This window comes from Gavialis gangeticus, unplaced genomic scaffold, assembly GCF_001723915.1.
Source record: "Gavialis gangeticus isolate Ggan-Ray unplaced genomic scaffold, GavGan_comp1, whole genome shotgun sequence".
Lineage (NCBI taxonomy): Eukaryota > Metazoa > Chordata > Crocodylia > Gavialidae > Gavialis > Gavialis gangeticus.
In genome coordinates, this window is record NW_017728998.1 from 46,717,191 (window position 1) to 46,744,181 (window position 26,991).

The window sequence follows — 26,991 nt, forward strand, 5'->3', positions numbered from 1 at the left end:
GGGGGTCTGGGTTGCTTTACTGGACAACTAAAGATGTACCATCCCCTCTAGGTTGCAGAAAAAAGCAGCTGTCAGCAGCCTCCTGGCCATCTGCCTCCCCAGTCTTTACTCCCTGCACAGAAGAAAGGCCACTCATTGGAATTCAGTGTTGACAGACGCATTTCACACTGTACAAGTCCCAAATACCTAAGGCTGTTCGATGGGGCTACAGCTCCTAGTAAATTAGTTGCTCCGCATCACCATGCTTTGTTGGCTGATAACTAAGATTTTGATGAGGTGCTGAGTGGGCAGTAGAGCAGACACTGAGAGCAGGATCCTCAGAGGCACTGTGAAAGCTTGGATATAGATTTTGGCCACAAGGTACTGTTAGACCATGTGGCTTGACCTCTGCAGAACAAATGCAGGTCAGAGAACCCTATTTGGTGACTTGCATAGTATTGAGTCCCATTGCCTGAAACTCGGTACCCATTACAGTTGCCTTTATCCAAATCATGTGTCCAAACCTTTTTTATAATCCAGTTGTTTCTTTAGGAGATATTAATTTTCAAGTATTAGTTGGACAACCAGCCATTAGCTTTCCACCAAGGAGACTGAGGTCAGAGATGTCTGGGTTCAGTGTAGTCAGTCAGATTCGGCACTTTTACATTTGAGTAAAACCAGAACATTAAATATCTGTTTTGCTGGGTACTGGGGCCAGTAGTCCGCTTTACTGGTGCAAGCCCCAAATCACTGTTGATTCCAAAGAAAATAGTCTATATTTATACTGTTGTAATTTGGAATGAAATTGGGCTCACTCAGGCAACAATAACAGCCAGGCTGAAAGCCAGCAGAGACAGTACATACTGCCATGAGTTGCCTGCTTGTGTATCTTTGATTTATTTAAATAAAACAAAAAGGCTAAGCACTGTCAATCAGTAGCCCCGTTTTACTCCTGCTGTGGTCCCAGCCTTTCTGCCAGCATTCCTTCTCGCTGGTGGTTACACTTGCTGGTACCTTGTCTTAGATTTTTAAGGATGGGGACTCCCCTTGCATGGGTTTCTGCTGTGCTCCCTGTGCTCATAATGCTGCTGTCATGTAAATGACTGAAGGTTAGCAACAGTCCACAAAGTGTGTGGAGAGGATGCACTACAATGTGGGAATTCAGCTGCATGCAGCAGTCCCAGCCAGCCTTTCCCAGCATTCACACAGCAGTAGATATTCAAATTGTTTGAACCCATGTAGATGACTCCTGTAACTGTGGGGGACCGGTTTTTAAGCAGTGCCTGCCTACTTCCCCTGTGCATGCAGGTTTCCTAGCTGAACTGGTGCCCATTACAAGTGTGTGGTTATACAGTTTGCCTACATGGATATACACCTCGCGTGGCTAATAGCTGGATGCAAAACGTCTTCAGCCCAGGGGCTGGCAACATATTGCTGCCCTGGGCCAGAGCTTGTAACCCGGCTCCCTGACAAGGCCCACGACTCCCACGCTCCCAGCTCACCCTTCCCATGCTTAACCCCCTGCGGCCAGGGTAAGCACAGGCTGGAGAGAAAAGCAGGGAAGCTGCTGAGGAGGGGCCTGCATAGGGAATGGGTGGCTCAGCACAGCTGTGTAACACCTGATCCACCCTGCTGCCTTTGTTGGGGTGGGCCTTCTGGGCCAGATCCAACCTCTTCACAGACCAGATCCAACCCATGGGCCATAGTTTCCTGACTCCTGCTCCACCTGGTTTACACAGAAAATACCTGTGTCATACTGTAACTGTGTCCAACATCTACTACAGTGATTATTTATGTAGAGTACTAGGAATGGCAGCCAGGCATTGGGGCCCTGTTGCTCTAAGTCAGTGCTGTCTGTCTGGTGGCCCGCAAGCTGTGTTTGGCCCCTAAGGGGCTAAACTATGGCCTCTGGCTCCCCATCCAAGTCCTGCTCTGTCCATCATTCTCCCACTATTGCCACCAGAGTCTCTGGGCTCCCCTTCCTACCCCTACAGTGGTTGGGGCACTCAAGGGGATCCCACATGGAGCAGGGGTACCGGTGTGGCAGGGGATGCCTGCTGCATGGTATGGCAAGGAGGTCCATGTGGTGCAATGCATGGCAGTGGTGGGGGACACATGGCATGGCATAGGGGTACCAGCATGATGCAGTATGGGGGGGGGGGAAGAACGTCTGCAGCAGGTCAAGGGGGGCATGCAGCCTGTGGCCCACGTGTGTGCTAAATAGACTGCTCTTATTCAGAAGAGCACACTTTTTGGCATCCTTGTAAAGAGCTACCACTAAAATAGTCACAACTTTCCAATGGCAGCTGCTGATACACTTAATGGATATTGCCAGACCTGGCTAGGCTGAGGGCCAAAAGTTGAGGATAGGGGAACAGAAAGCCTGAATTGGTTAGAGGCCAAGGTCACAGAGGTAAAAGGTCAGGGTAAGGCAAGCTGGGTTAGGGGCCACAAAGATGGACTGGTGACATAGGAGAAAGCGTCAGGCCAGGCTCCCAAGTCCTGTTTTTAAATGTCTCTGTTTTTAGCCTGAATCCTGTCTCCCAGAACCAGCATGAGGAACCAGCCACACACCTGCAATCCTCCATTTTAGGGTGGGGAGAGGATTCTTGTTTCCTGGGCTGCTGCATGCGCTGTGCTCTCTCCTCAGAGCTGCCATTATCTTCCCCCCCTGTATACCCGCCGCCTCTGGGGTAGGGAAGGGAGTGGCTCCTCTCTCTGTACAAGTCCAAGGTTTCCCATCTTGTCTGCCAGTCCCCTCAGCCCTTGTAAAGCTGAACTTGGGAAATCTGGCCCCCAGACAGCAGCACTGCACCAACTACCCTTCTTGAGCAAGCATCCCAGCAGTGCCAGTGAGCCGAGCTCTGTGCCCAGTGCCAACAGGGGCTGTGAGGACCTCTCCCATTAATGCTCAGAATCATCCTCATAATGAGTAGAAAACAGGTATACTTGGGTTTGTCCTGCTGCGCAGTTACCCAAAGCTTCTGAATGGGAAAGCTACCTGATGACACAATCAGGTGTAATGCTTGCAGTGTACAGGCCCACACATCCCCAAGGGGATCCAGACAAACAGCAGTGGCCTCACTTCCAACAAGTCTAGCCACTTGCTAATAACACTCCCTTCCCCATTGGGTGGGAAGGGAATGGAAGTGTTGGACATAAGATACAGGTAAAATATGGGACTCCCACATAACCGCCCAGTCTGTGGATGTGTGAGAACCCTGCAGTGCTGCTAACAACTTCCCAGGGCCAGGAGGGGCACTTCCCAGGGACACTTCCCAGGGCCAGGAGGGGCACTTGAGAAGACAAACACAGTACGTCCAAGACAGCCTGCAGTAAATGTACTTAGCATGAGAGTGACCTGACTGGAAGGCAGGGTGGTGGCTGAGCATGTAGCACAGCTGAAACCCTCCGGATAAAGAGCCATTTGTTTTGCTGAGCTGTTAAGCCCCATTGACAATGGCAGCCCCCCTCTGGTTCACACTCTCGGTACTGTCCCGGCCAGCACACTGGTCCTTTCTCTTGTCCTGCACTTGGACACTGAGTTGGGTTTTTATTCTTTCCACTCTAATCTGATTGGCTGCTTTTTTGTTGTTGCAGGCTTATGAGTGGGCACTAGAAGGGATGCGACACCTTGCCTGCATCAGCATGGAGGACTGCAGCTCCTCTGAGCACTGTGCAGCTGTGATCAAGTGTTTGGAAAGCTACAAGGGACAGCACCCAGAAATCAGTGATGCCAAGTTCCAGGAGATGAAAGAGCTTGCATGTGAGCTCAAGAGTGACAAGGGGCTAAAGCAGTGGAAATTTGCCTGGTCCAAGTGCCAGGAGACAAAACTGGTCTTTGAGAAGAAGCTGGAAGCTGCTCTGAGAACACAAAGGTCTCTGCCATCAGACCGGAAGCCAGCTGATGGGGAGCTGGCCAGGCCTGGCAGTGAGGGTGGTAGCTTCTCTCACAGGAGACACTCTGAGGGGGCTGCCCATGGACTGCCCTTGGACAGGAGTCAAGGTGGATCCCACTTCTACAGCAGATCAAATCGCTCCCCTGGGTGGACTAAGGAAAAGACTCTGTTGCCATCCACGAGCAGCTATGGGGATATAAGCGTTGGGGAAGATTTTACCTACCAAGCAACTCCCAGCATGAGTCCCAGCTCAAGCAGGGCTTCCCTTAGTGTGGGGGGCTCTGAGGCATCAAAACTTCCAGGCAATGTGCCTGAGGAGAAGCCAAACCTGGAGAGCATCTTGGAAATCCTTGAAGTGAAGCTACCCAGCTCCTCCTCTCCAGCTTCCAAGAGGCCACCTCCCAAGAGAACACTGAGAAAGGCTCAAAGCTTTGACCTTCCTTGCAGTGAGAGCCTGCGCTCTAGTTGCCAGAGGACTCTGAGTGAGCCAGCCAGGTATGGCAACACAGGGGTCTTCATTAAGGGGCTGGAAGTAAGCAGCACTGAGCTCGTGGACAGGACTTGCACGTCACGGCAGCAAATTGCCTACAGCTGGGCTGCGGACTGTCTGCCGGAAGCACAGAAGAGCTTCATCTCCACACCAGAAGCAAGAAGCAGGGGCAGGTGGGTGATTCTTTGTGTGGCCCATTACTGCTGACAGTTCTGTGCAGCATGAGTGGGGACACAATACTGATTTCTAGAGGGAGGCAGTCAACAGCACTCCTCGTAACAGATGCTGGAGCTCTGCAGGATCCTGCTTAGTTTTGGGTCTAAGGCAAGTCCTGGGAGAGCAGGCAGGTCTCAGAGGATGGGGGGTTGGAAAAAGAGGGACAGAAGGGCAACCCTGTCTTCCTGATACACCCAGCATGGTCCCGTGGGGCAGCTGGCTCAGGAAAGGAGCTACTATCCTTCCCCACACAGGCTGCAGCAGTGTCCCCTGCCTTCAAAAAAAGAAGGAAAAGCATCTCTAATGGGGAAATGTGTAGCGAATGGCATTAAAAGCAGATGATGTCACCAAGGTCATGGTCCCTCTCTAACCAGGTGGGAAGGATATACATGAAATGGAGAGGGGAAAGTAAGCAAGGCAGGGCAAGGCAGGAGACCAATTTGACAAGGGAACCTGGATTCTCCTCCACACCAGTCTTCTTCCGCCCTGTCCAGTATGAGAGCTGGTCTTCCACTGGTCAGGGGAGAATCCTCCCTATCTGTGGGACAGCCTTGTGCAAATATACCCCCAGATGCAAACGGAGGACACTTGACCAGGCTATTTGCCATTTAGGACTAAGGGCTTGGACACACAATGCATTTATACCAGTGTAATTAGCCTTGATACCAATAAAAATGAAGCAGCTAGACAACATAGCCCTACACCTGCTTTGAGTCTTGGGCAAAGGTACTCCAGGAAAAGTCTGTAATAAAAATATGCTGGTGTATTTTAATGTTCCCAACACACTTGTGTGTGGAAGATGACTAGGCCTGCACTGGGGGTACTGGTGCAATCACCTCTGCAAATGTTAAACTGGCAGGTAGTGTTGTAGTTGTTACACCAGGGAAACACCACCTTTAGGAGTCACATCCAACAATAAGACTGATGAAACAGAGAACAAAAGTTACCCTGTACCAGGGACTGTTTAAGAATGTGGGATCTAGCCCTTGCAGAGAATGTGTCAGACTGGAGCTGAACTGCCACCTCTCACAGGCACCAGGAAGAGCTCTGCAGGATGGCAATGCAGAGAGGGGCTCCACAGGAGAAATGCTGAAGGGGAGTTACTAGCATTGGCAGAGGTGTCTACTCCTCATGTCTTTGCCACACTTTTGGAGCAGAGCTCAGCAGTGAGAAGGTGCCTGCATGTCTGTGAATCCATGTGTCCAGTGCCGTCACCTACTGGCGAATCCAGCTAGCAGGAATGGCCCAGGTGGAGTCCTGTGTATTAGTGGAATTGAAAGCACTGCTGTCCCAAAGCCAGCTTTTGCTGTAGGTGCCCCCAAATAAAGGGAATGGCAGCCCTTTCACTGTTGGCTAACATCACAATACAGGTGCAAGCCCCAAGACTGTCATCCCTCTAGCTCAATAAGTTCTGTGCCACATAGGCCCAGGAAAACTGGCAGTCTCATAATATCGGACAACACTTGATCCTTTGAGTCTAAGCTGAGTTGGCCTGACCTCATTCTCTGCTTGAAGGCCAAGGGTGATCTGTACAATGTTCCACACAGCCTAGTATGGTAGGAGTACTAAGAGCTGTTTAACGCCAAGGTTTACAGCCCACGCTCCCCCCAGGCCCTGCAAGGATTTGAAAAAATACAAACCATGATAAACTGTCAGAGCTGAAAGTCCAGAACAGGACAGGTTGTGATGGAGACACCCATCAACCACCTTGTTACTGTGGGATATGATATAAAATGAGTTGGATACCTTGGCCTACCTCTCTGTGACTCTTGGCACAGAGCAAAACCATTAAGAGCAGGGACCCTACAGCTCAAACGTTTTTCCATCAATTGGGCACCACCAGAGTCAAGCTTTGGAGACTGGTAGACTTGAGGTTATGAGACACTTTAGAATTTATTTCTTCAGGGAATGGACAAGTGCTGTAGTCCCTTTCATGGGATATTGAGGGCAACAGTAGCAGTTACAAAGACCTCAGTAGTAGTCACTGGCAGCATCAGAGGTGAAAAGAAGTCTGAGGTGATTGGAACCAGACAGGAAACCAGATCCAGACCCATTCCTCAAGCACTCACTCACTTGTAGAGAAGACTGCCTCATAGTAAAAGCCCCAGTCTAATGGATCTGTTTTGATCTGCTCAGATCAGCACAAGACAACCTGTTCTGTAAATCTGGCGGCCATTCTGTCCAATAAAATGACCTAAGATCCAAGTGCAATACCCTGCCCTTCCACCAGGATAGAAGATTGTCTCAGGGGAGGTTGAATGTTTGGTCTCCATGCCCAAACCAGTGCAAATGAGATCGTTGTGACTCTCTCATTGCACTGTTTTCTGTCATGTGAGAAAACAGAGGAATGGCCCTGTCCCCTTGTGAACATAAAGCCAAGGGGTACCAGGAAAGATTTTCAGGGCACCAGTAAACAACCCTCCCTGCCACTTGGAGAGGAACGAAGGAAAGATGACTGAGTTCACCATTGGTGATTGGCATTAGTCCTCTTTGCCATAGGGCTGTGGTGTTTAAGAACTGGCTAGTGGCAAGGAGTATCTACACCCTCAAACTCTCAGAAAACCTGCCACTAGCTCAATGGTCCTCAAACTTCTTAGACTCAAAGCACCCCTCAGAAAATGCCAGCTCTTAGCTTTCAGTCTTTTTTTGACTAGGTAAAAACAATAGAGCAATCCTTCTGTTGCAGAGAGCTCAGGTCAGGTCAGAATGTTTTTAATACTCTGGATTCCTATTTTGAAATCTCTGGGTTTAACTTGTGAGCCATGTGTAGGGGTTGCACACCTGTCAGTGCTAATATTATCTGGCAGTCTGTGGCACCTGTAAAAGGCTGTGTCACCCTGGTTAAGAATTACTACACTAGCTGTTCTTGTGCTGGGGGAAGGTGGTCTGCTGTTAATCACGAGAGGCATTTATGTGTCAGTACCTGACCCTCCCTGCAGTTCTGGCTCACAGCTTTGGTGAGCACCAGCAGCGTTTGGCAATGGTGCTATCCCAGAGCTGTAGGCTGTGGTGGTCTGCAACACTTTCATGGCCTTTGTCAACAGCAGCAATTGCTGATACTTAGTGGACCCAAACAGAGCCAATTTATTGTTTTCACTTCACTTGTGATGTCTGATTATTTTTCTGGGCCACCCAGCCATCACATCTCCAGTGAGTGGGGAGGCCTATGCCTTCTGCTTTGGCTTGTATGAGCTTATGTGGAGTGAATCAGGATTATGGCCCCAGGATTATAGTGTTTTGTCCTCCTTAGAAAAAGGAGCTCACCCAGCCCCTAGGGTGTCTCTCATCTGGTTTTCCTGAAAGCTGTTTCTGACAGAGGTGCCAGGCCCACTGAATTGCAAGAGAAGTTGTTAGGGGCAAAGCTGACCTGCCCTATCTACTCAGAGTGTCCAGCTGAGATTTGGACATCACCATCTGGTCTAGGAGCCAGACCTGGTCCTATAGAAGCTGAGCCTTACTCCTGCCTTCCTGAACTCAACTTAGATTTTGTTTCCATTTGCAGTAAATTGCGGCATATCATTGATGAGATGGTGACCACAGAGCGGGAGTACGTGAAATCTTTGTGCTACATCATCAAGAGCTACTTTCCTGAGATGGAGCGTACAGACCTTCCTCAGGACCTGAGGGGGAAGCGCAGTGTCATTTTTGGAAACCTGGAGAAACTCTATGACTTCCACAGCCAGTATTTCCTGCGGGAGCTGGAGAGCTGCTGCAACCACCCACTACGGGTCAGCCACTGCTTCCTCAGACATGTAAGGCATCTGATTATTTTTCCTGTCCTTGTTCTCTGGTGAGATCCGGATGGGATTTCTCAAGGAAGCTGGCATTGTCTGGGAGCAGTGGTGCTCCCTGGTTGGATTGGCCACCTGTGTTCTTGCAGTGCTGAGCATTGCATGCTAACTAATCTTGAAAGCTGCATCCTGGGCCCCTAACACCAGAGGCCAGTGAAGAACATGCCTTCTGGCTTTGCAGCCCACATAGCTTTATGGGTGCCACATCGACATTAGTGAAGATGCCAGTAGTGAGTCTGCCAAGCCAGCTGGTGTTCACCTTGGAGCTAGGGACCTACAGTTCAGTGAGGATGGTTTAGCCCCAGGGTACATAAATAGGAGCTTGGGAGATGACAGTGTTGCTCTTCCCAGCTCTGCAGGAGTGTCTGCTATTTTCTACATGACGGTGGTTGATGTTACACCCATCTTGTAGTATAAGCAGCTGGAGAAGTAGATGTGCTGACCAATTTTAACTCAGGCACTAGGCCTGATTGTGCTCCTAGTGACACTAAGAAACCACCTCCTGGCAGCAGGTATCTGTTCTGGTTGTGAGGGGCAGCATTCAGTCAAAGCCCAGCAGAGAGTTGGCACTGAGGGCAGCCCCTTAGGGGTGAGTCTGGATGGCAACAGATGTTGTGTTCCTCTCCCTTTATTCTTTGCTACTAGGGAAAACTTTCATGGCGACAGGACCTTTGCTCCTTAGGATCCATCTGCTCCTGTGGCTTATCCTCCACCTCATCCTCGGTCTGTGGCATCAACTGAAGTAAGACTCACTGGACCAGATGATCCCTAAGAGCAAAGATAGGCCTCTCCTGGCTGTGTCTCTATTAATCTTGCAGAGAGGAAGAAGAGTGCAGGGAGCATCGGCTCCAAGGCAGAGGTGGCACATTGCTTTCCACACCAGGCTTCACCTGATCTCTAATGCCAGTTACTCCTGGTATCTCTTTTCTTTCCTGTTCAATGGTGGCAGCCATGTCTGAAGGCTGTGGGGCCTTCAGTGAAAGAGTCACAGGAACCATGTACAGGGCAACAATAAACAATCTGCCCTGCCATTGAGAGAGGTGTGAAGGAGCAAGCCAAAATTCCTGTCATGGTCCCAGGAATGCAGAGGGACAGTAGTCCTCCCCAGTTCCCATTAACTAACCCCTTGTGGGCCCACCCCATGTGGCAAGTGGAAGTCAGGGCAGTTGATACAGACCCACAGTAGCATTCCTCCACAAAGAGAAAAGGCAATATGATAGCAAGGTCTTGTACAGCTACAGCCCTGTGGCTCCAGTGAATGAGAGCTGTGGTCTCATTCAGGATGTGTTTGTTTCTATTGCAGAAGGACCAGTTTGGGATGTATGCATTATACAGCAAAAACAAACCCAAATCTGACTCGCTGCTGGCCAGCCACGGGAACACCTTCTTTAAGGTAAATCCCACTGCATAACATTCGCTGTGCCCAGACCAGGGATCCTCCTGTGTTTGTTTGCCACTCCTTAAGCTGCCTAAACAAGCCCGGTTCCTCTTCAGGACATGGAGTGATACATCTATGCCATGCCATGGAAAGTGGGCTCTGCTGTCTGCTGGGAATGAGGTCACTTAAAATTGCCTGGCTGGCACAGCTGTCTGTACTGGGTGAGGAGGGTGCCAGAACACAAGGCTGGCTGCCCTTCAAAGTGCTCTGCCTTGGAAAAGGGCCCAGATCAGCCCTTCTTTTATAATCCATCTGCACGTCCTAACATGCTGAACTCCTGTAATTAGCTAGCAGTGCTGAGTAGGCTCTTTGGTAACTGCAAAACTGCTAATGCTAGCTTCAAGGCTCCAAGCAGAGAGATGTTCGGGGGAGAGCAGGTTCTGGCTCTGCTCACCTCTTTCTTCTGCGGTTCTCAGTTCAAGCAGGTGCAGCTTGGGGATAAGATGGACTTGGCCTCCTACCTACTGAAACCCATCCAGCGCATGAGCAAATATGCCCTTCTCCTGAAGGACTTAATAAAGGAATGTAGCGAGGCCCAGGAGCAGGAGCTGGGCTACCTTCGAGCAGCAGAGGAGATGGTGAAATTTCAGCTTCGGCATGGCAATGACTTGCTAGCCATGGATGCCATCCGAGACTGTGACGTACGTAGGGGCACAACATGATTTTTCCTCACCCTGTACTGGGGGGCTCAGTCTACTCCTTTCTGCAGACGGCCACTATCCATCCACCATGCTCAAGCCAGTAGGTCTCATCCATGTAATGCTGCCTATGGAGATGGAAACCCAAAGCCACCCTGGCATTAGCATTTGCCCTTTGTGTCTTTGCCATCAGAAATAAAAGACAGCTCAGCTCAGCCCTTGCTGTAACCACTAGCCAGAGCTCACCCCACATTCAATAAACTGACCAACACCAAGAGCTAGGTTAGTGACAGAGGCCATAGCTAGAGACACTGCTCCCAGTGTGAGCAGAAACCACCCACCCAGTAGGTGAAGAACCACTCTTTGAAATGATCCCCCATAGCCTTTCCCCCCATAACCAAAGGGCCTGAATTGCAAAGAAAGGGCCTCACTCCAGTTTCCACCATCACTGACCTCCAAATTAATTTTTGGGTCAGACTGGCCAGCTTTGCTGAATGGAGCAAGGATAATCCCAGCAGTGCCAGGTGCCTGAGGGAGACAAAGTTGGGAGCATGAACTTCCTCGGCAGCTGGAGCCCTGGGGCTAGTGTTTACTATGCCTTCTAAAAAACATGCTACCCCCTTCCTTACCCAATGGGCAGTGTACCCTAATGCCCGCTACAAAGCACCCTACAGATATGGTTCACATCCCTGTCTGCACCTGGGTAGGAGCAGAGAGAGCCTTCTCTGTTGAAACAGGACAGTGTTGCCCTAAGTATCTGTGCTAGACCTGGTTCTCAGCAGTGTCGAGAACTGCACCAAGCTGCAGCTCCATAAGCTGCCTAGTGGGCCAGTTTGTAACCCAACCAGGAGACTACTTTTAGAATGGCCATTGAGCCAGCAAGTAGCCTGGGGCAGAAAGGGATAGCTCAGGAGCATTTCAGAAGGTGGCTCCACATTCCCATTTGTGGGTGGTTTCTGTTGATATTGGTAGCAATATTTCTTAACTGATAACTTGCCACTTTTTTCTTTCCTTTTCACCAGCTCTTTGCTCAGGTGAAACCGTTACTATTACATGCATTGCAATAGCAGCTAGAGACCCCACATGGGGTCAGTGTCCCTATTTTGCTAGGCACTGTACAAATCGTGAAGCTGCAGCAGGGGCAGTTCCACTCTCAAGGAACAGGGTGCCATTGTAGGTACCTTCAGTCTTGGCATGCAAGTGACAGCTGTTCCTGTTCTGATAGGGTGATGTGCACCCCTGCTGAGGGCCAGCAGGGGTCTTGGAACCCTGACCAGCTTACATCCAGCAGTGCAGATGTCTGGTGTTGGCTTCTGGGGTGGACATCATGCTTGGTGGCTCTGAGCCAGGGTTCCTGGGTGAACGGGAGGTAGAGCCTCTGATTAGTCTTCTCATCGTCCTTTCAGTAAATACTGTCCCTCAGTGACAATGGCTGCAGTGTCCCACCAGCACATGGGGGAATGGGAGATAAGCCTGTCTGTCTTGGCATCCTGGTCCCTGCTACCACATACAGGTTCTTAGTGCCTGCAGTTAGGATCTTGCCAGGGGTTTGGGATGCATCAGTCCCTTGCAGTCCAGCTGACATCCCTGCTTCAATGGGTGAAGTTAATGGGGGTGTGTTCTGTGACCAGGTGAACCTCAAGGAGCAGGGGCAGCTGGTGCGGCAGGATGAGTTCACCATTTGGTTGGGTCGCAAGAAGTGCCAGAGGCATGTCTTCCTGTTTGAGGACCTGATCCTCTTCAGCAAGCCCAAGAGAATTGAAGGAGGCTTTGACGTGTACATCTACAAGCGCTCTTTCAAGGTGAGCAAGGCCCAACTCTGCCATGTGCTGCTCAGCAGCACTGCCCCTCAGGGATGCCCTGGATGCATTGTTATAACAACTCACTGGGTGCAGGTACAGGGCAGTGGTTGCCAGCCCCAGGCATGAACCAGACCCTCATGCAGTTGGGTGATGCACACAGAGCCAGATGCCAGGCCTAGCCCCAGGGAACTCATAGCTACCTGTGAGATGGGGACAGACAGGTAGGAAGGGTGAGAAAACCAGATATGTGTGGCTGTATCCCCACCCCACATCAGGACCATGCTGATGAGAGACGGCTCTTGCCACTCTGTTGCAAGTAGGGAGCACAGCCTGTAGGAGAGAGCTGCTTTTGTGCTCGAGGCCTGGCCACATTTCTGTGCCTGGGCCACCACAGATAAGGAGCCAGGGAAGAGGTTGTGTGCCCAGGCCTGAGTTCCCTTACAATGGTAAGGGCATCACTGGACACAGGGCTGAGGCCTCCCTGAGCATCGGGGTGTTTGCTTCTGGCAAGAAAGTGGCAGGGGCATAGTGCTTACATGCTCTGAGGCATAGTCTGGGGGCACTGATGAAGTCAGTCCAGGAGTGGGAGTGGGGAGCAGTTTCTGGCCGTCTCCATGTCCCAACTGACTGGCAAGGCCACACCTGCAGTCAGAGAGGCCAAGTGCCTGACCAGTCTCTACACACCTGTGCTCCAGTCTTGCCCAGCCTAGCCATACACTCATGAGTCTTCCTCACAGGCCCCACCTGGGTTGGGTACAGCAAATTTAAATAGCTCAGATGCTCAAATGTGAAACCTGCCTAAGGCAGTGGATCATCCTCTCCTGCCTGCTGTCCTGGGCAGCCTGCAGATCCCCTGCTCCTAGCTAACCCCAGAGATTGCTTCCCACAAGGATCAGCCCCTCCCTGGCACAGGCTCCCCCACTTTCAGAGCAGCTCCCTTGTGCAGCCTGGGCTGCTGACTCTTCCACCCACCACCAGACTGCAGACATTGGCCTGACGGAGAACTCTGGGGACAGCGGTCTGCGCTTCGAGATCTGGTTTCGCAGGCGGAAGTCCAGTGACACATACATCCTCCAGGCCAACACAGCTGAGACCAAACAAGCCTGGACCAGTGACATAGCCAAGATCCTGTGGCAGCAGGCTGCCCGCAATAAAGGTACAGCCCCACTCCAAGGATATCTTGGCTCCTTTCTGTCCTCTCAGTGGTGTTGGTGCAACAACCTTGGGTTTGGAACCTGGTCCCCAAAGACTTTGTGCAGCTGTTCTGCTGCCTGCACTATGTAGAGCCCTGCAGTCACATGCTGGGGATTGCTGTCCGCTAGCCCCCTCCGTAAGACAACTATGTGCACACTCCCCCACCTGCCCTCTCCCCTCAGGTGGGCACATCAGTCTCCCTCTCCTAGACCTAGGGCCAAATAAACAGCCCCACCAGAGCTTGAGTTGCTGGGGCCAGTAGGGCCCCTCTAACATCTCACTGGGAGCAGTGAGTGTCTCGGGAGCAGCCAGGTCCACATCTCAGTACCAGAGAGACCACAGCCTGTCTAAGGTGGTTCAGACATGGGAACTCTAGGCCCAGCACCTAGAGCAGGGGTTCCCAACGTTTATTTGCCCTAGGGCACATTCAGTTTTAAAAGAAAAAGGGGGCATCAATATGAATATTAAAGTTTAGAATTTAGATCAATCTGATCATCTCATCCATTACTTAAAACTGCATTAGACCCACAACTTCAAAATGCAGCTTCCCTTTACTTTGTATTCTTTTGAAGTTTTATCCATGGCACTCATGAGCACCACATTGGGAACCACTAACCTAGAAGATGAGTGCAGGCTCCATGGTGCTTGTGGGGAGCATGTGGTGCCTGCCCTGCACACTAGACCTGCCTGTGTGGAGCCTCCTTTACACTCTACTGCTATTCCCCCAGAAATCCGCATGCAGGAGATGGTTTCCATGGGGGTCGGGAACAAGCCCTTCCTGGATATCAAGCCCAGTGAGGCTGCTATCAATGACCGGGCCATTGATTACATCATGAAAGGCAGAGGTAGGTGCTGGCCTTGCTCCCCTCCCAGCACCAGGTAACTGGGGCTCAGTGCTCATAGCTTTCTTGGCATGTTATGTGCAGGTGCTAGGACCAGGGCTTCAATTGCAGTGTCCCTGTTTGACCATGCAAATCCCTACAAGCGGACACAGACATCACTCTCCACCAGCAGTGTCCCCTCTGCCTACGGTCCTTCTTCCTCCTCGCTGCTCGGCCCTCTCAATCTGCACATGTACCTGGACCAGGCCCTGCTACCAGGTGTGCTGGCCACTAGCCACCCCTTCGATGTTGGCACCTGCATTGAAGAAGATGAGCTGGAGCAGGAAACCAGCAGCCAGCCATCAATGAGTACGTATGAGCCAGCGGCCCTAGCCCAGTGTCCTGGGAGCATGCTCAACTTTTCCATCACCTTAGACAGTCATTGTTCTGTGCGTCTGGGGTAGCCTGGTCCTCCCCCTGGGTCCCCAGAGCTCCCCTATGTGTCCATCTCATTATCAGGCATTAGGCCAGTAGGCCTGGCAGTTCATCCCCTCGAATCTTCAGCCCAGCATATGCTGGGAATGAAGGGATAGGCCAGCCCTAGGACTCTGATATACAAACTGCCTATTCTTTTCCCAGTCTTTTCTCCCTCTGTCACTGTTTGCTGAGGGTTCAGCCATAGAAATGCTAGTACCCAGGTGCCCCAGCATCCAGCCAGGAGGAAGGATGGTCTTGTGGTAAAGGAACCTGGAACCTGGATTCAATTCCCTGTGCTGCTGGTGGCACTGCCTCTTGCCTCTTTGCAGTAGAGAAGGGCACAGAGCAAGTCCTCTGTGGCGCAGTGAGGGTACTACGGGCCCCTGGAGACTGAAGGCCCTTGCAGTTGACTGGATTGAGTAGAGACACCTGCCTGGAGTGGGGTGATGAGGAATGTGCCAGTGTTGCTAGCAGGGAGTCTGTGTGTTAACAGATTCATCAGGCAAGCAGAACTGCCCCAGTGGAACTCTCCCTGATGGCAGGGCAGCACAGCGGACGCTCTCCAGCAGGTCTGAGGGGTCTGTCCATTAGGGAACATGCTGCTTCCACTCTGGAAGAGGGTGATCTGGGACTTACCAACCTCTCCTGCTGAATAGATTTTCCCTTCCAACTCTGCTGTGTAGCATGGCAGTGCTGGTGTTCCCATTGCCCAGGGTGGGAAACTGAGCAGAGAGAAACTGAGTCACTCCCATTGCCTCAGGTTTGCACATAATAAAGTGATAAATTGAACCTTATCACCAAGACCCAGCAGCTGGCCTGTCTTCCAGTTAGTGACCACCACCAATCACCCCCGTAGCCTCTTTCATCCCAAAAGATCTCAAGTGCTTTATGAGAAACTGGGAGCATTTCCCCAGCAGCTGAAGTGCTGCTGCCCTCTGGGGTGAGGTAGCATCATGACTCACCAGTTTAGGACAGGAAGTGGAATGTTTTGCTTCAGGCTGGCATAGTAGGTGAGGGTCCTAACTTGGCCAAGACACCAGGTCTACAACAGTGATTGCCTGAGGAGTACCAATCAGTCCTAGAGTGATTTCCCTTAGTTGATTCCCCTTAGTTGTGACCTGTCAGTTGTGACCTGTCCCTTAGCTGTGACCCTTAGTTGTGACCTGTCAGCGAGTCTGCCCTGCTAACTTTACAGTGTTGGTTCCTACTGCACCCATTGCAGTTGTTTTTGCTGAGGCCTCTGAATTGACCAGGCCCAGCCACAGGAATGGGAGGACCATGGGCTACATAGGCAAATGTTCCAGTGAGTCCAGTATATGCAGCAAGACTGTTCATGTGGCTTCTCATGAGCCTGCCATCTGGTCACAGGCTGCTGGTCACTTACAGACTGTTCCTTCCCTTTCTCCTCCCAGCAACAGAGAGCTCAGAGTCTTCACAGTGTATGTCAGGCAGCGGCTCCAGTGGCTCCGACAGTGGCTGTGTCTCCAGCGCACCACAGGAGAGCTTCTGTGACGATGTGGCATCTCTACTGTACACACCGCTGGGCTCACAGCACAGCTCCATGCTGGCATCCCCGCTGGAGGAGAAACCCAGATTCAGAAACAGCCAGTATATTTCTGCAGTAAGTGAGAGCAAGCAGGGCCCTCATATCTTACATACAAATCACTGCCTCAAGCAGCTTTTCTGTAGCAAGGTTGAAGATGTTGCTTCTGCAGGGGTGGACATACGACATGTTAATACTGATGTGACTTATACCCTTTTGCACACCAACACAAGTTACGTCAGTGTACAGAGTGGACAGATACACAGGTGGCAAAAAGTAGCTGTGTGAAGTGGGCCTAATTACAGATCCTCACCTCTGTAAGCAGCAAAAAGGCTACCTTGGTTTAAAATTGACCAGGGCTATGACCCACATTTGTGTATAACGTACATACTGCAGTTACAGTCACCCTGATTTTGACAGATAACAACTCCACAGTGGTGTGACTTACACTGGGATAGGGTTGCACGTCATGTGTCTACTCCATGTTTACATTGGTGAAAAGGTAGATTATACTGCTGTAAATGGGCAGTGTGCTTGCACCATACATCAGCCCTGTAGGAGCTAGCAAGGGGACAGGAGATTTTCTCCCACTGTCTATCTGTCAATCTGTCTGTCCAGCTGTAAATGCCAAGACTCCCATGCTCCGCAAAGGGACAAGATCAAGCTTCTAGTACTATGAAATCCTGACTCAGGAATTAGACACCTCTTAGGAGCAAGCAGCTTTACAAAGGGCCTAAGAGCCTGTACAGCTAGACCCCTGCCTGGCGGGGTCTCCAAAGCCATCTTCAGAGGGTCTGCAGTTCCAGCCCACATGTCACTGTGGCCATGGTTTAGAAGCCCATTTCAGCTGCTGGCACACACTCGGGAGTGCCCTAATAGGAATGATGCAAGGGCTTCCCCAGGCAGGCCAGGTGTTGTAGAAGCAGTTCCATGGGCAAAAAACTCCAGGTGAGTCACTTAGGAGCCTGACTGTTCTGAGATGCTCGCATTCTACTTTTTTCTTTCCTCTGAGACTCTCCAGTCTCTTACCCTCCCTGTCCTGTTTGATGGTGTCCTGACACTCAGCATCTCCTAACCCTGAACTAATGCTGGCTTCTCTTTTCTGCAGAAAGCAGGCCAGGTCACCATAAGCCCCTCGACAGTAGTGTGAATCCCTCTGCAGACGTATTCTGCCTAAAGAAGCGGAGCTGCTGTAAGTAGCATCTGGTAGGGATATTCCAGCAGCTCTTAGTACTCTCCAGGTGTGCCAGGCATCTCCTTAGTCAGGGGAACTTCCTCCACAGCTCCCTCTTACCATGTGTTCCACAGGAAGCTCCTGAGATCCTGACCTCACAGCTCCCCAACCCCTGAGAGTGTGACTTATTTGATCAGGGAGACACTGGCCCATGTGGTCAGAGATATCTCTTTGAATGCTGTGGGCCTCACTCCCAGGTTAAAAGCTGCAGAGGCAGAACGAGTGAATTTGAGAAAGGGGAAGACTTAAGTCGGGCCCAGTCCCTAATCCTGATCCCAGTGAGCATCGCTGAGTTGAATTTTAACCAATCATCTAACCACTAACCTATCTCTTGGGACTTTCATTTGACAAAATGCTGTTGCTTGCCACCCCCAAGGAACTGGCTACAGCAGTCAGTGCTGTTCCTCCATGCCTGCCTCTGGCCTCTGATGTTCAGTGTCTTTCTTTTGAGCCTCAAGAGAGAAGCTGGAGGCTCCAGGACTGGAGTTAGACATGATTAATTGTTGCTGGAGCACTTGTTGAGAAACTGCTTCACTGAGATTGCCTGTTGAGGGCCCACCCCCTGCTCTGCTCTGCCTGGTGGAGTTTATCTGTCCTGCAGATGCAGACTGACTACTGGGCAGCAGCTCTGCAGAAAATGACCTGGGGGTTACAGTGGACAATAAGCTGAATATTTGCCAACAGTTTGCCTTTGTTGCCAAGAAAGCTAACAGCATACTGGGCTGCAATGGTAGGAGTGTTGCCAGCAGGTTGAGGGAACTAATTATTCCCCTCTATTGTGTACTGGTAAGGCCACATTTGGAGTACTGTGTTCAGTTTTGGGGCCCCCCACTACAGAAAGGATGTGGACAAATTGGACAGAATTCAGCAGAGGGCAGTAAAAATGGTTTGGGGGACCTGGGACACATGACTTCTGAGGAGAGGCTGAGGGAACTGGGCTTATTTAGTCTAGAGAAGAGAAGACCAAGAGGGGATTTAATAGCAGCCTTCAACAACCTGAAGGGTGGTTTGAAAGAGGAGGGAGCTAGACTGTTTTCAGTAGTGGCAGATGACAGAACAAGGAGCAACAGTCTCAAATTACAGCAAGGAAGTTTAGGTTAGATACTAGGAAGCATTTTCTCACGAGGAGGGTCATAAAACACAGGAACAGGTTGCCCAGAGAGGTTGTGGCATCTCCATCCTTGGAGGTTTTTAACACACAGCTAGACAAAGCTTTGGCTGGGATGATCTGGTTGGGGATGGTCCTGCTCTCAGCAGGGGGTTGGAGTAGATGTGACCTAATGAGGTCCCTTCCAACCCTAATTTTCTATGATTCTTGGAAAAGCACCTGGAAATTCAAAACCCAAGTGCAGGACCAGGATGTGTCCTAGAGGGGATAGGGGTGGGGTTGTTCCCACATGCTGTCAATGACGTAACTTTCTGGTGAATGATTTGACTCTAGGGTAGTGGTTATCAACCTTTTTAGTCTCAAGGACCCCCTTGTTAAACTTGAGGCACCCATTGGAAAATGCCAGCTCTAAGCTTTTCCTTGTTTTTTGACTATGGAAAAACAACAGGACCATTCTACTTTCGCAAAGAACTCAGACCACAGCAGGTCAGAATGTTTTTAACACTTTGGTTGCCTATTTTAAATCTCTGGAATTTCACACCTAACAGTGTTAATATTATGTGGGACCCCTGACACCCTTAAAAAGATCTCTGGCTGAGGATCAGTGCTCTAGGATGATCTGGTGAGTGTAAGTGTAGCTGAGGGTGTAGACACAAGTACATTTGGAGCACTCTCAAAAAGAGAGGTTTTCAAAAGGGCAGGAGTCTAACGTGTGTGAGGTTGTTACAGATATTAACCCCCCACCCAAACAGCACTTTACTTTAAACTGCTGCCCTCTCTGCTCCCCAGCTTTCCCCCTTAAATTGCCTCCTCGATCCCTAAATCATCCCCTGCCACCCCAATCCTCCCTACTTCCTGGATTGCTCCCCCTGATGTCTCTCAAACCCTCAACTTGCATCTCCTGATCCTTCCTTCCGCCCCACATTGGTCCCTCCACCCCTGGATTGCCTCCCTGTGATCCAGTCAGCCCAAGAGTCCTGGAGGGAGCCGCTGGAGGGTCGTCCCCCCCCCTTCCTGCTTCTGGGCTCCCTGCAGACCATGTCATCCCCACATGCCTACATCTTGCCTTCACTGGGTACTCCAGCTGAAGAGGAGCAGTGGGGAGGGGGTGGAGAAGCAAGGAACTGCTGGACAGCAGCAGGGTTCTTGGGCTAATCAGGGAAGCAGGGCAGTGATCCAGGGGTGGAGGGGCCTATTGTGGAGCCAGGGTGGGGCCAATCGGGGGCCATCCAAGTGGTGCAAGAGAGTTCTCCGCCTGCTCCCAGCATATACTGTGGCTAGAGAGCTGGTGAACACAGCAGCCACAGAGTTAGCCATCTCACCCTTAAAGTTGGATTGAATATTGCTACATCTGAATGATTCTCAGCACATTCACACATAACAGAACATACCAGCTGCTGCCCCTTTGAAACCGTCACCTTCTGAAAGGATTCCGAATGTGTGTCCATTCTAGAGACAGCGCTGGTGTAGCTGCAAGGAGGCGCACATGGCTCATGTGGAGGAGAGCAGAACTTCTCTGGTCTGGATTGCAGGCCATGGGGGCTATGGTACAGTCTGCACTCATGACACAGGTTCAGAGGTTGATTCCCAGCCAGTACAGGGCTGGTCCTACCTTGAGCAGGAGGTTGGACTTCGCAACCTCCTGAGGTCTCTTTCAATCCTATTTTCCTATGATCCTGTGAACCATGACACCATATTTCATGTGAACTGGCCTGCATCCTGTCCCTAGCCAGCTGCTTGAAACAGCCTTTTTAGTAGAAGGAGGAGGAGTTCCCAGGGAAACTTCAGAAACTGCAGCCAAACCTAGGCCTGACTCTGCTTCTTAACCAAATTTCTGTCTGAGCTGGAAGAGGCCGAGACAGTGCAAAAAGGAGGAAGGCAGTAGTGCACTGAGGTCTAACCCGGACCTTGGGGCTGCTGTCTTCATGCTGCCTGAAGTGAAGGCCAGTACTGTGGATACAGCATGCAGCAACCAGAGGGTGTGGAGAGGGGATCAGTGCAGAGACAGCATAGGCATTTTCTGGGATAGAAGGAAGGAATGTGCTTTTTCTCTGTTTGCTCCTTTCCAAGGAAGACAAAGGAGCTGTAACCCCTCCCCCCAGAAGCAGCTCCAGCACATCTAGTTAAAAGCCTCTTTAGGAAGGACCATATTCATTTGAATATTAAATGCCCTTGAATTTAAGACCCATCCAGATTTTCTGATTGTCCATTTAAGAAAAAAATAAAACAGCAAATAAACATTTAAAAGGATGCAGCTTTGATGGTGCATATGAGAACCTTTTACTTTTTATATACTGTAAGATGCAGCCATTCTTAGAATAAGTATTAAGTTTTAAAAGGTGCATCTTCTGTTCTAAGGTATATGGAAGTTTTTGAAACAATTGCTGGGCCTTGGGGAAATGGTGGCTTGAATCTGGCTGCAGCAGCATGTCATGGGACATATTGCCATGGGAGAGCACAGTGAGTCTAACCCTCTCTGTGGTGCTTTTGTTTCAGGTTTGATTGCTGCTTCCAGTGAACCCACTAAAGACCCTGTGTCTTTGACCAGCAGGAGGAGGAGTACATTTGTGGAGGCATGTTCTCATGAACAGGCCATTTGGTCACCTGTGCACATGTTCCAGCACAACAGCAGACTCCTTGAAACAGCCCAGAACCTGGCCTTTGGCTTGGGAGCACCCCAGTTAGTTCTCTGTTTTGTAAAGTTAATAGCTGTCCTGTTGGATGGAAGCCAGGGCCTCCAAGCCCAAGAGTCCTTTATTTATGTAATAACAGATAACATAGAAATTTGGAAGAGTGTCCTATTTGTAAAGCTCTGTTGTGTATAGGCTGTGACAACTGATTTGGTTCCTCTTTGCTCAGTGAGCTGCACATTTTATAAAGTTCATGGAAGGGCACAAGGGAAGAAACAAAGTAATTAATAAAAATAGCTGAACTTGCCATTTCAGCTTTCTGCCGAGCTGGAGTGTACAGATTATGTCCTTCCTCTTGTTTTAGGTTTTCCTAGCATAGCAATAATTTATTTTCTTAGCTTAACCCTTGGTTTTGATAAACCCCCTCTCCTTGTTACAGAGTTTGTTTCTTCAGATGATTCTTCAAGTGCCTCAGTGCTGATCTGCCCTGGTCTCAGTAACTTTTCTCTGCTGTAGACTCTCCTGGCTCCCTTTCTTATTGGTAGAGTAAATGACAACCAAACCATACAAAACTAGAGCACATCCTTCATAAGAGAAAGGAGGAGACACCCTAGTGGGCAGCAAATTCCCCTGGACGTGGTGTGGGGAATGTGGTGGGGAACAGTCCTACCAAATCCAGGAGGCTTACTCAGCCACCCCAACTGTTTCCTGCCTGTAGCACAGCTCTGGTTTTAGAGAAAGGGGGAATGGTCTATTCTGTCCTGCCCCTGTTTTATTGCCGTTGGGGGTGCAGAGCTCTCACAGGCAAGAGCCCGAACCTTTGGTTAAAATCAACTTCTAACAGGACAGGGTGTAAGTGGCAGGACACATTACAGGAAATGAAGGGTTGTGCCCAGTGTAGATGGATTGGGATGAAATGGAAGTGCAACAGCCTAGCTTGTCTTTGACTTTAGCTTATCAGAGTTTATGCCTCACTTCAGTTCCAACTCACTGACATTGTGCTTGCAAGTGTGTTGCTACTTCCAGTAGGTTTGGTGGAGGCCATGACTGTAAGTAGCAGATACTGAGTATGATGAGCCCAATTAATCATGCCACTGAAATGTCAAAACCCCTAGTGTTAACTTAGTGTATTTAAGTTGGAGGCAAAAATGTCCTCTTTCTGAGGCCTCTCGTTAGTAACAACTGAGCTGGGTCAGTAAGGGCTGTCAGTAAAGCCTGACTCAATACTTTCTGAGCATACTTAGCTTGTGCCACTTTCATGTAAGGAGACATGAAAACATGCTGATGAAGGTCCCATTTACTTTAATTGCTACAAAACCCTCATTCCCAGCTTCCACAATTGCACATCATATCTGGCCTTAATAACAAACACAAGGGTTTCTTTGTCCCTGCAACTTCTCCATGTATTTGCTGGGTTCAGTCTATTCACAATGCACTGCTTTAGTCTTATACACATTAAATCTCATGGGCACATCCTTTGCATATTAACCATGTTCCTTTTAGTTTTGAAATCTGTGTACTGTACATATGCCATTTATTTTTACCTGTTGTTTATTTTCATAAGCCAACTGTTACATGTTTTTTCAGCCATATTCCTTTTTAGATGACAAATGGGAAGAAAACCAATTAACCGCATTGTACAGTAGCAACTAGTGGGAAATGGTTGGACAGGAGAGATCATAAAAAGCAGTTCTGTGAAATCTTTCAATAATGCTAAACTTTGTGCTGTCAACACAGCAGTAGCTGGTGCCACTAAAGAGGGAAAGAATTTAAATTTACCAACAAAACAAGGGAACATGGAAATACCATTCTGATCAACTTCTGCAATTCCTCAGTTAAAAGTGTTTCTACATTGCTGGAAAAATCTTTAGTAATGTTTACCTGACACCTATTTTTTCAGGGCTCGATTGCATTATCTAATAAAAGTTATTTTCTTTGTATGAAGTGTATTGCACTGCATGTTCATTGCAGGTCTGAGAGATGGGGCAGTAGTATGGAATGCGCACACAGCAGGGAGTGGTCATATAAAACCAATCCCTGAGACTGAAGTAGGTTCTAACCAATCTGATAGAAGGGAAGAGATGACATTGGTCTGTTGTGCTGGACCAGTGGAGATCTAACATGCCAGGGCCAGAGTTGATTCCTTTCTAATTTTCAAAGTTGCTGGAACCTAAAAGGAAGAATGGTACATCTGCTACAACAAGCTTAAACTTAGGTGTTCGAAGAAATGTTGGAGACTTCAGCTTCAGGTTTAAACAGAGCCAATAATTTTCTTTTACAAGTCTGGTTCCTGCTTTGAGCTCTGTTACTATTGGAACTTCTGTGCTGAATGAATTTTTCCTTAGGCTGAAATTCTCTGTTGCAAATTTACCATGAGCCAGAGCTGCTTCGTGAATGTTACCTCTGGAATGGGAAGCTGTGTTGATATGTTCACTTGTCGGTGTAGGTGAGCTATTTTGTGGTAGTGACAGCAATCCCTCAATTCAAAGACGATCTCTACCACAAAATGGGTAAAACCCACTGATAGGTTTTGATGTGACTTAAGAGTCCAATCCTTGGGCACCTATACAGCAAGGCTGTTCTGATGCACTGTAATCACAGCACATTGAAGCAGACTCAATGAATCGAGTCTGCTGGAGTGTGGTAATTACTGCACTTCAGTAGACTCCAGTGTCATGTGTATCAGCGTCCGCATGCTGAAAAATGGCAGCGGGGGCTCTTTAACTAAAGCTCAGTCCCCCTTGCCCCCCTCCACACACACACAATCGTAAGTCAAAGATATGTCCACAGCAGTTGCAGGTTTTTCTGCAGGGAAAAATAGGCTTAAGGCTGAGATTTTTCTCCTTTTCCTTCCTCTGCTCTCTCTTTGCTTTGAAGGCAAGACGCTTTACCTCAAAACGGTGCTGCTTGGTTGGGGTTGCAATGCCATTGGAGTTGGTTGGCAGCCAGCTCTTCCCAAGTCTCAATGTCAGCATCTGTTTTCTTGAGGTATGCTTTAAGCGTATCCTACTGCATTGCCTCTGGCCACCATGAGAAATCAGGCTGCTACTAAGCTGGGAGCAGAGCAGTTTTGGGAGTCAAGAGTTGGGTAACTGCACACAATGTCCAGTCCAGTGAAGTTGATGCTTGAGAATCACTGACTCAATGCTTGTAACATTGGCTCGAGCAAGGATGCTGGCATTTGTTCAGTGGTCTTCCCATTTGATGTGGCGGATTTTTCAGAGGCATCGTTGGTGATACCTCTCCAGGCTCTTTGAGATGATGACAGTAGGTCACGCATGTTTCATATCCGTAAAAGAGAATGGGAATGATGAATGCATTGTAGACCTGGATTTCGATGTCTTTCCAGGGATTGCAACAAAAGCAATGCTAAGGATTCTCAATGTAAGGCTCCTGTGCTGCAGCCTGGGTCAGCTCTGTAAGGCTCAAGCAGGCTTCTGCCCTGCAGCCCTTATTAAGTGCACTGACGCAGTTACTACTAATCAAGACCAGCTCAACTGCAACACCTTCCTTCTGATTGGTTCTGGAGCTGTATTTATGGAACTCCTCCAGCACCTGTTTATTTGTGTTACCCAAGTGCCATGGGCCCTAAGGCCCACCCGACTAACTAGTGGCCCGCACGCTGTGGGGCCAGTGAATGAATAACGCAACAAAATGCTTGGGACAAGTAAGGCAAAAACAGGGTGAAAGAGTCATATTGGTCAAAGGGTCAGAACATGAACATAAGTGCGCCTGCGGGGGACAACGAGCAGAGCCCCCTGCGCTGCACCCTCAAAGGCATCCAAGGAGCCAGTGGATGCTGCCAAGTGGTGCTTTGCCCAGAAACGTGCACAGATGAGTGAAAGGAAAGCGGCCCCACAGTCCCTGGGCACCTTCCCAGCTAGAGCCTCCTTCCTGGTCATGTACAGGGCCCACTTGGCCAGGGCCAGGAGGACATTGACCGTGAGGTCCCAGGACTTGGTGGGTTTGCAGATGGGGTGCCCAAAAATAAAAAGGTGGGGGGTGAAGTTCAACCAGAACCTCACAAGGAGGTTCTGGAGGTGGAGATGTGGGGGCTGCAGTCTGCCACATTTGAGTGTCATGGGTGCCAGGGTCTCCCTCTGCCCGCAGAAGGGGCAGGAGACCAGGGTGTCTGAAGCGCACCACATACACGCCCATGGCAACGGCTGCATAGAGGAGCCGCCAGCTGAGGTCCCCTGTGACTCGTGGGATGAGGGTGGAGTACAGGCTCAGCCACTGGGGTACCCAAGCTATGCCCTCGCTGAGCAGGTCCCTCCCCTTGGTGTCTGGGCATGACGTGAGGGTGGCATGGTGGATCGTGTGGCACGCGAGCGTGTAGAGGTGGTGGCAATGGACGGTGGAAAAGTGGACTGGTTTGGTGTCCTCCAGCTGGCTCAGGTGGTAAAGTGGGGAGCACCATGAGGGCAGCTGAGGCGTCAGCTCCACAACAAACTCTAGTGGACTGGAGGACACCCGGGGGGGAGGGAGGGGGGCAGGTACCGCCACCGTGCAGGACCTGGTTAACAGAGGCAAGGGCGTCGGGAGATAGGACAGATTCCAGCACCTGAGCCTTGCTGCACAACACTCATCTTCAGTCTCTGAACAGCTCCTGTTGCAGCAACAGCTCTGGTTTCCCTGGTTCCTGACCCGGCCTTTGGCTTGCTTCTGGATTTCAGTCTTTGGATTCTCTCTGCAGACCTGTTTCCTAACTCCTGACCCTGGCTTGCCTTACTCCTGGACTTCACCCTGTGGATTGCCCTTTGGATTTGGTAACTAGGTTTCTGATTCCTGGCTTCTGACCCTGGCTTGGCTTTTTTGGCTTCTGACCCTTACCCCTGCAACTCCTACCATGCTCAACTCTACCCACTAGGCCAGCTGGCCTGGTGGATCATGACACTCACAACCAAATCTCTTCAAGACCAAGGTCTAACAGTGTCTCCATGAAAGGCTGTCTGCCATATCCACAAATGAAGGCAGCATTGAGGAACTCTGGGAGGAATTTAAAGCCACTTTCCATATGGCCTGTGCTGAAGTGATTTGCTACACCTGTTGACATCAAGACTGGTTCAATGAGAATGATGCTGAGATCCAAGCCCTGCTCAACTGGAAGAGAAGGGCTTATTCTGCTTGGCAAGATGACACCTTATCTCAGCAGAAGAAGGAGATGTATCAGCTCAAAGTTGAAGGTCAGAGAAGGATCTGGGAAATCAAAAATCAGTGGTGACAACGCCAAGGAGATCCAGCTCTATATTGACAAACATGACATGCATAGCTTTTTCCAGACAACAAAAGCCATCTGTGACTCAACTCCCCACAGTCCTATTTTCCTGCAATCGCAGGATAGTTTGACACTCCTCAAAGACAGTGAATCTATCCAACCTAGATGGAAAGAGGACTTTGTGGCACAACCTAGATGGAAAGAACCGTGAGTCAACTGTGATAGATACCACCCTCAAGTTCATTCCCCAACACCCTGAAAGGGGAACCCTTTCCTAGAAAAAAATATGATGAGTTACTAGGTTGTCAGCTAATTTCAGCAGTGGTAATTAGCTAAGCCATGGTGCTGTGCACATATACTGACACTGCTTCTGGTTCAGGAGGTAGAGCACATGAAATGGTGCTACTACCTGGCCCCAGGATAAGCTTTTGGAGCAGACATACTGAAGCAGTAAAGTAGGCCACATGGTTAGAACATTCTTCTAATACTATTCCTCAGCTAGAGCAAACATTT

At 49.8% G+C, this 26,991-nt stretch overlaps 1 protein-coding gene across 5 annotated transcripts in view; it reads left to right on the top strand.

The window, feature by feature from the left end:
- Positions 1-23,204, top strand: part of PLEKHG4 (pleckstrin homology and RhoGEF domain containing G4) — a 172,352-nt gene extending 149,148 nt beyond the window's left edge. For 3 of the 5 annotated variants that reach the window (XM_019505853.1, XM_019505857.1, XM_019505854.1), the window contains 9 exons: positions 3,580-4,541; positions 8,087-8,336; positions 9,679-9,768; positions 10,230-10,454; positions 12,083-12,253; positions 13,232-13,409; positions 14,176-14,292; positions 14,374-14,637; positions 21,127-23,204. In XM_019505853.1, the coding sequence (XP_019361398.1) occupies positions 3,580-4,541; positions 8,087-8,336; positions 9,679-9,768; positions 10,230-10,454; positions 12,083-12,253; positions 13,232-13,409; positions 14,176-14,292; positions 14,374-14,637; positions 21,127-21,455 (2,586 nt within the window). In that variant the 3' untranslated portion in view covers positions 21,456-23,204. Of the gene's footprint in view, positions 1-3,579; positions 4,542-8,086; positions 8,337-9,678; positions 9,769-10,229; positions 10,455-12,082; positions 12,254-13,231; positions 13,410-14,175; positions 14,293-14,373; positions 14,638-16,157; positions 16,367-17,396; positions 17,481-21,126 lie in introns of all 5 variants that reach the window. The other 2 variants (XM_019505855.1, XM_019505856.1) reach the window with 2 other exon arrangements.
- The last annotated feature ends 3,787 nt before the right edge of the window (positions 23,205-26,991 follow it).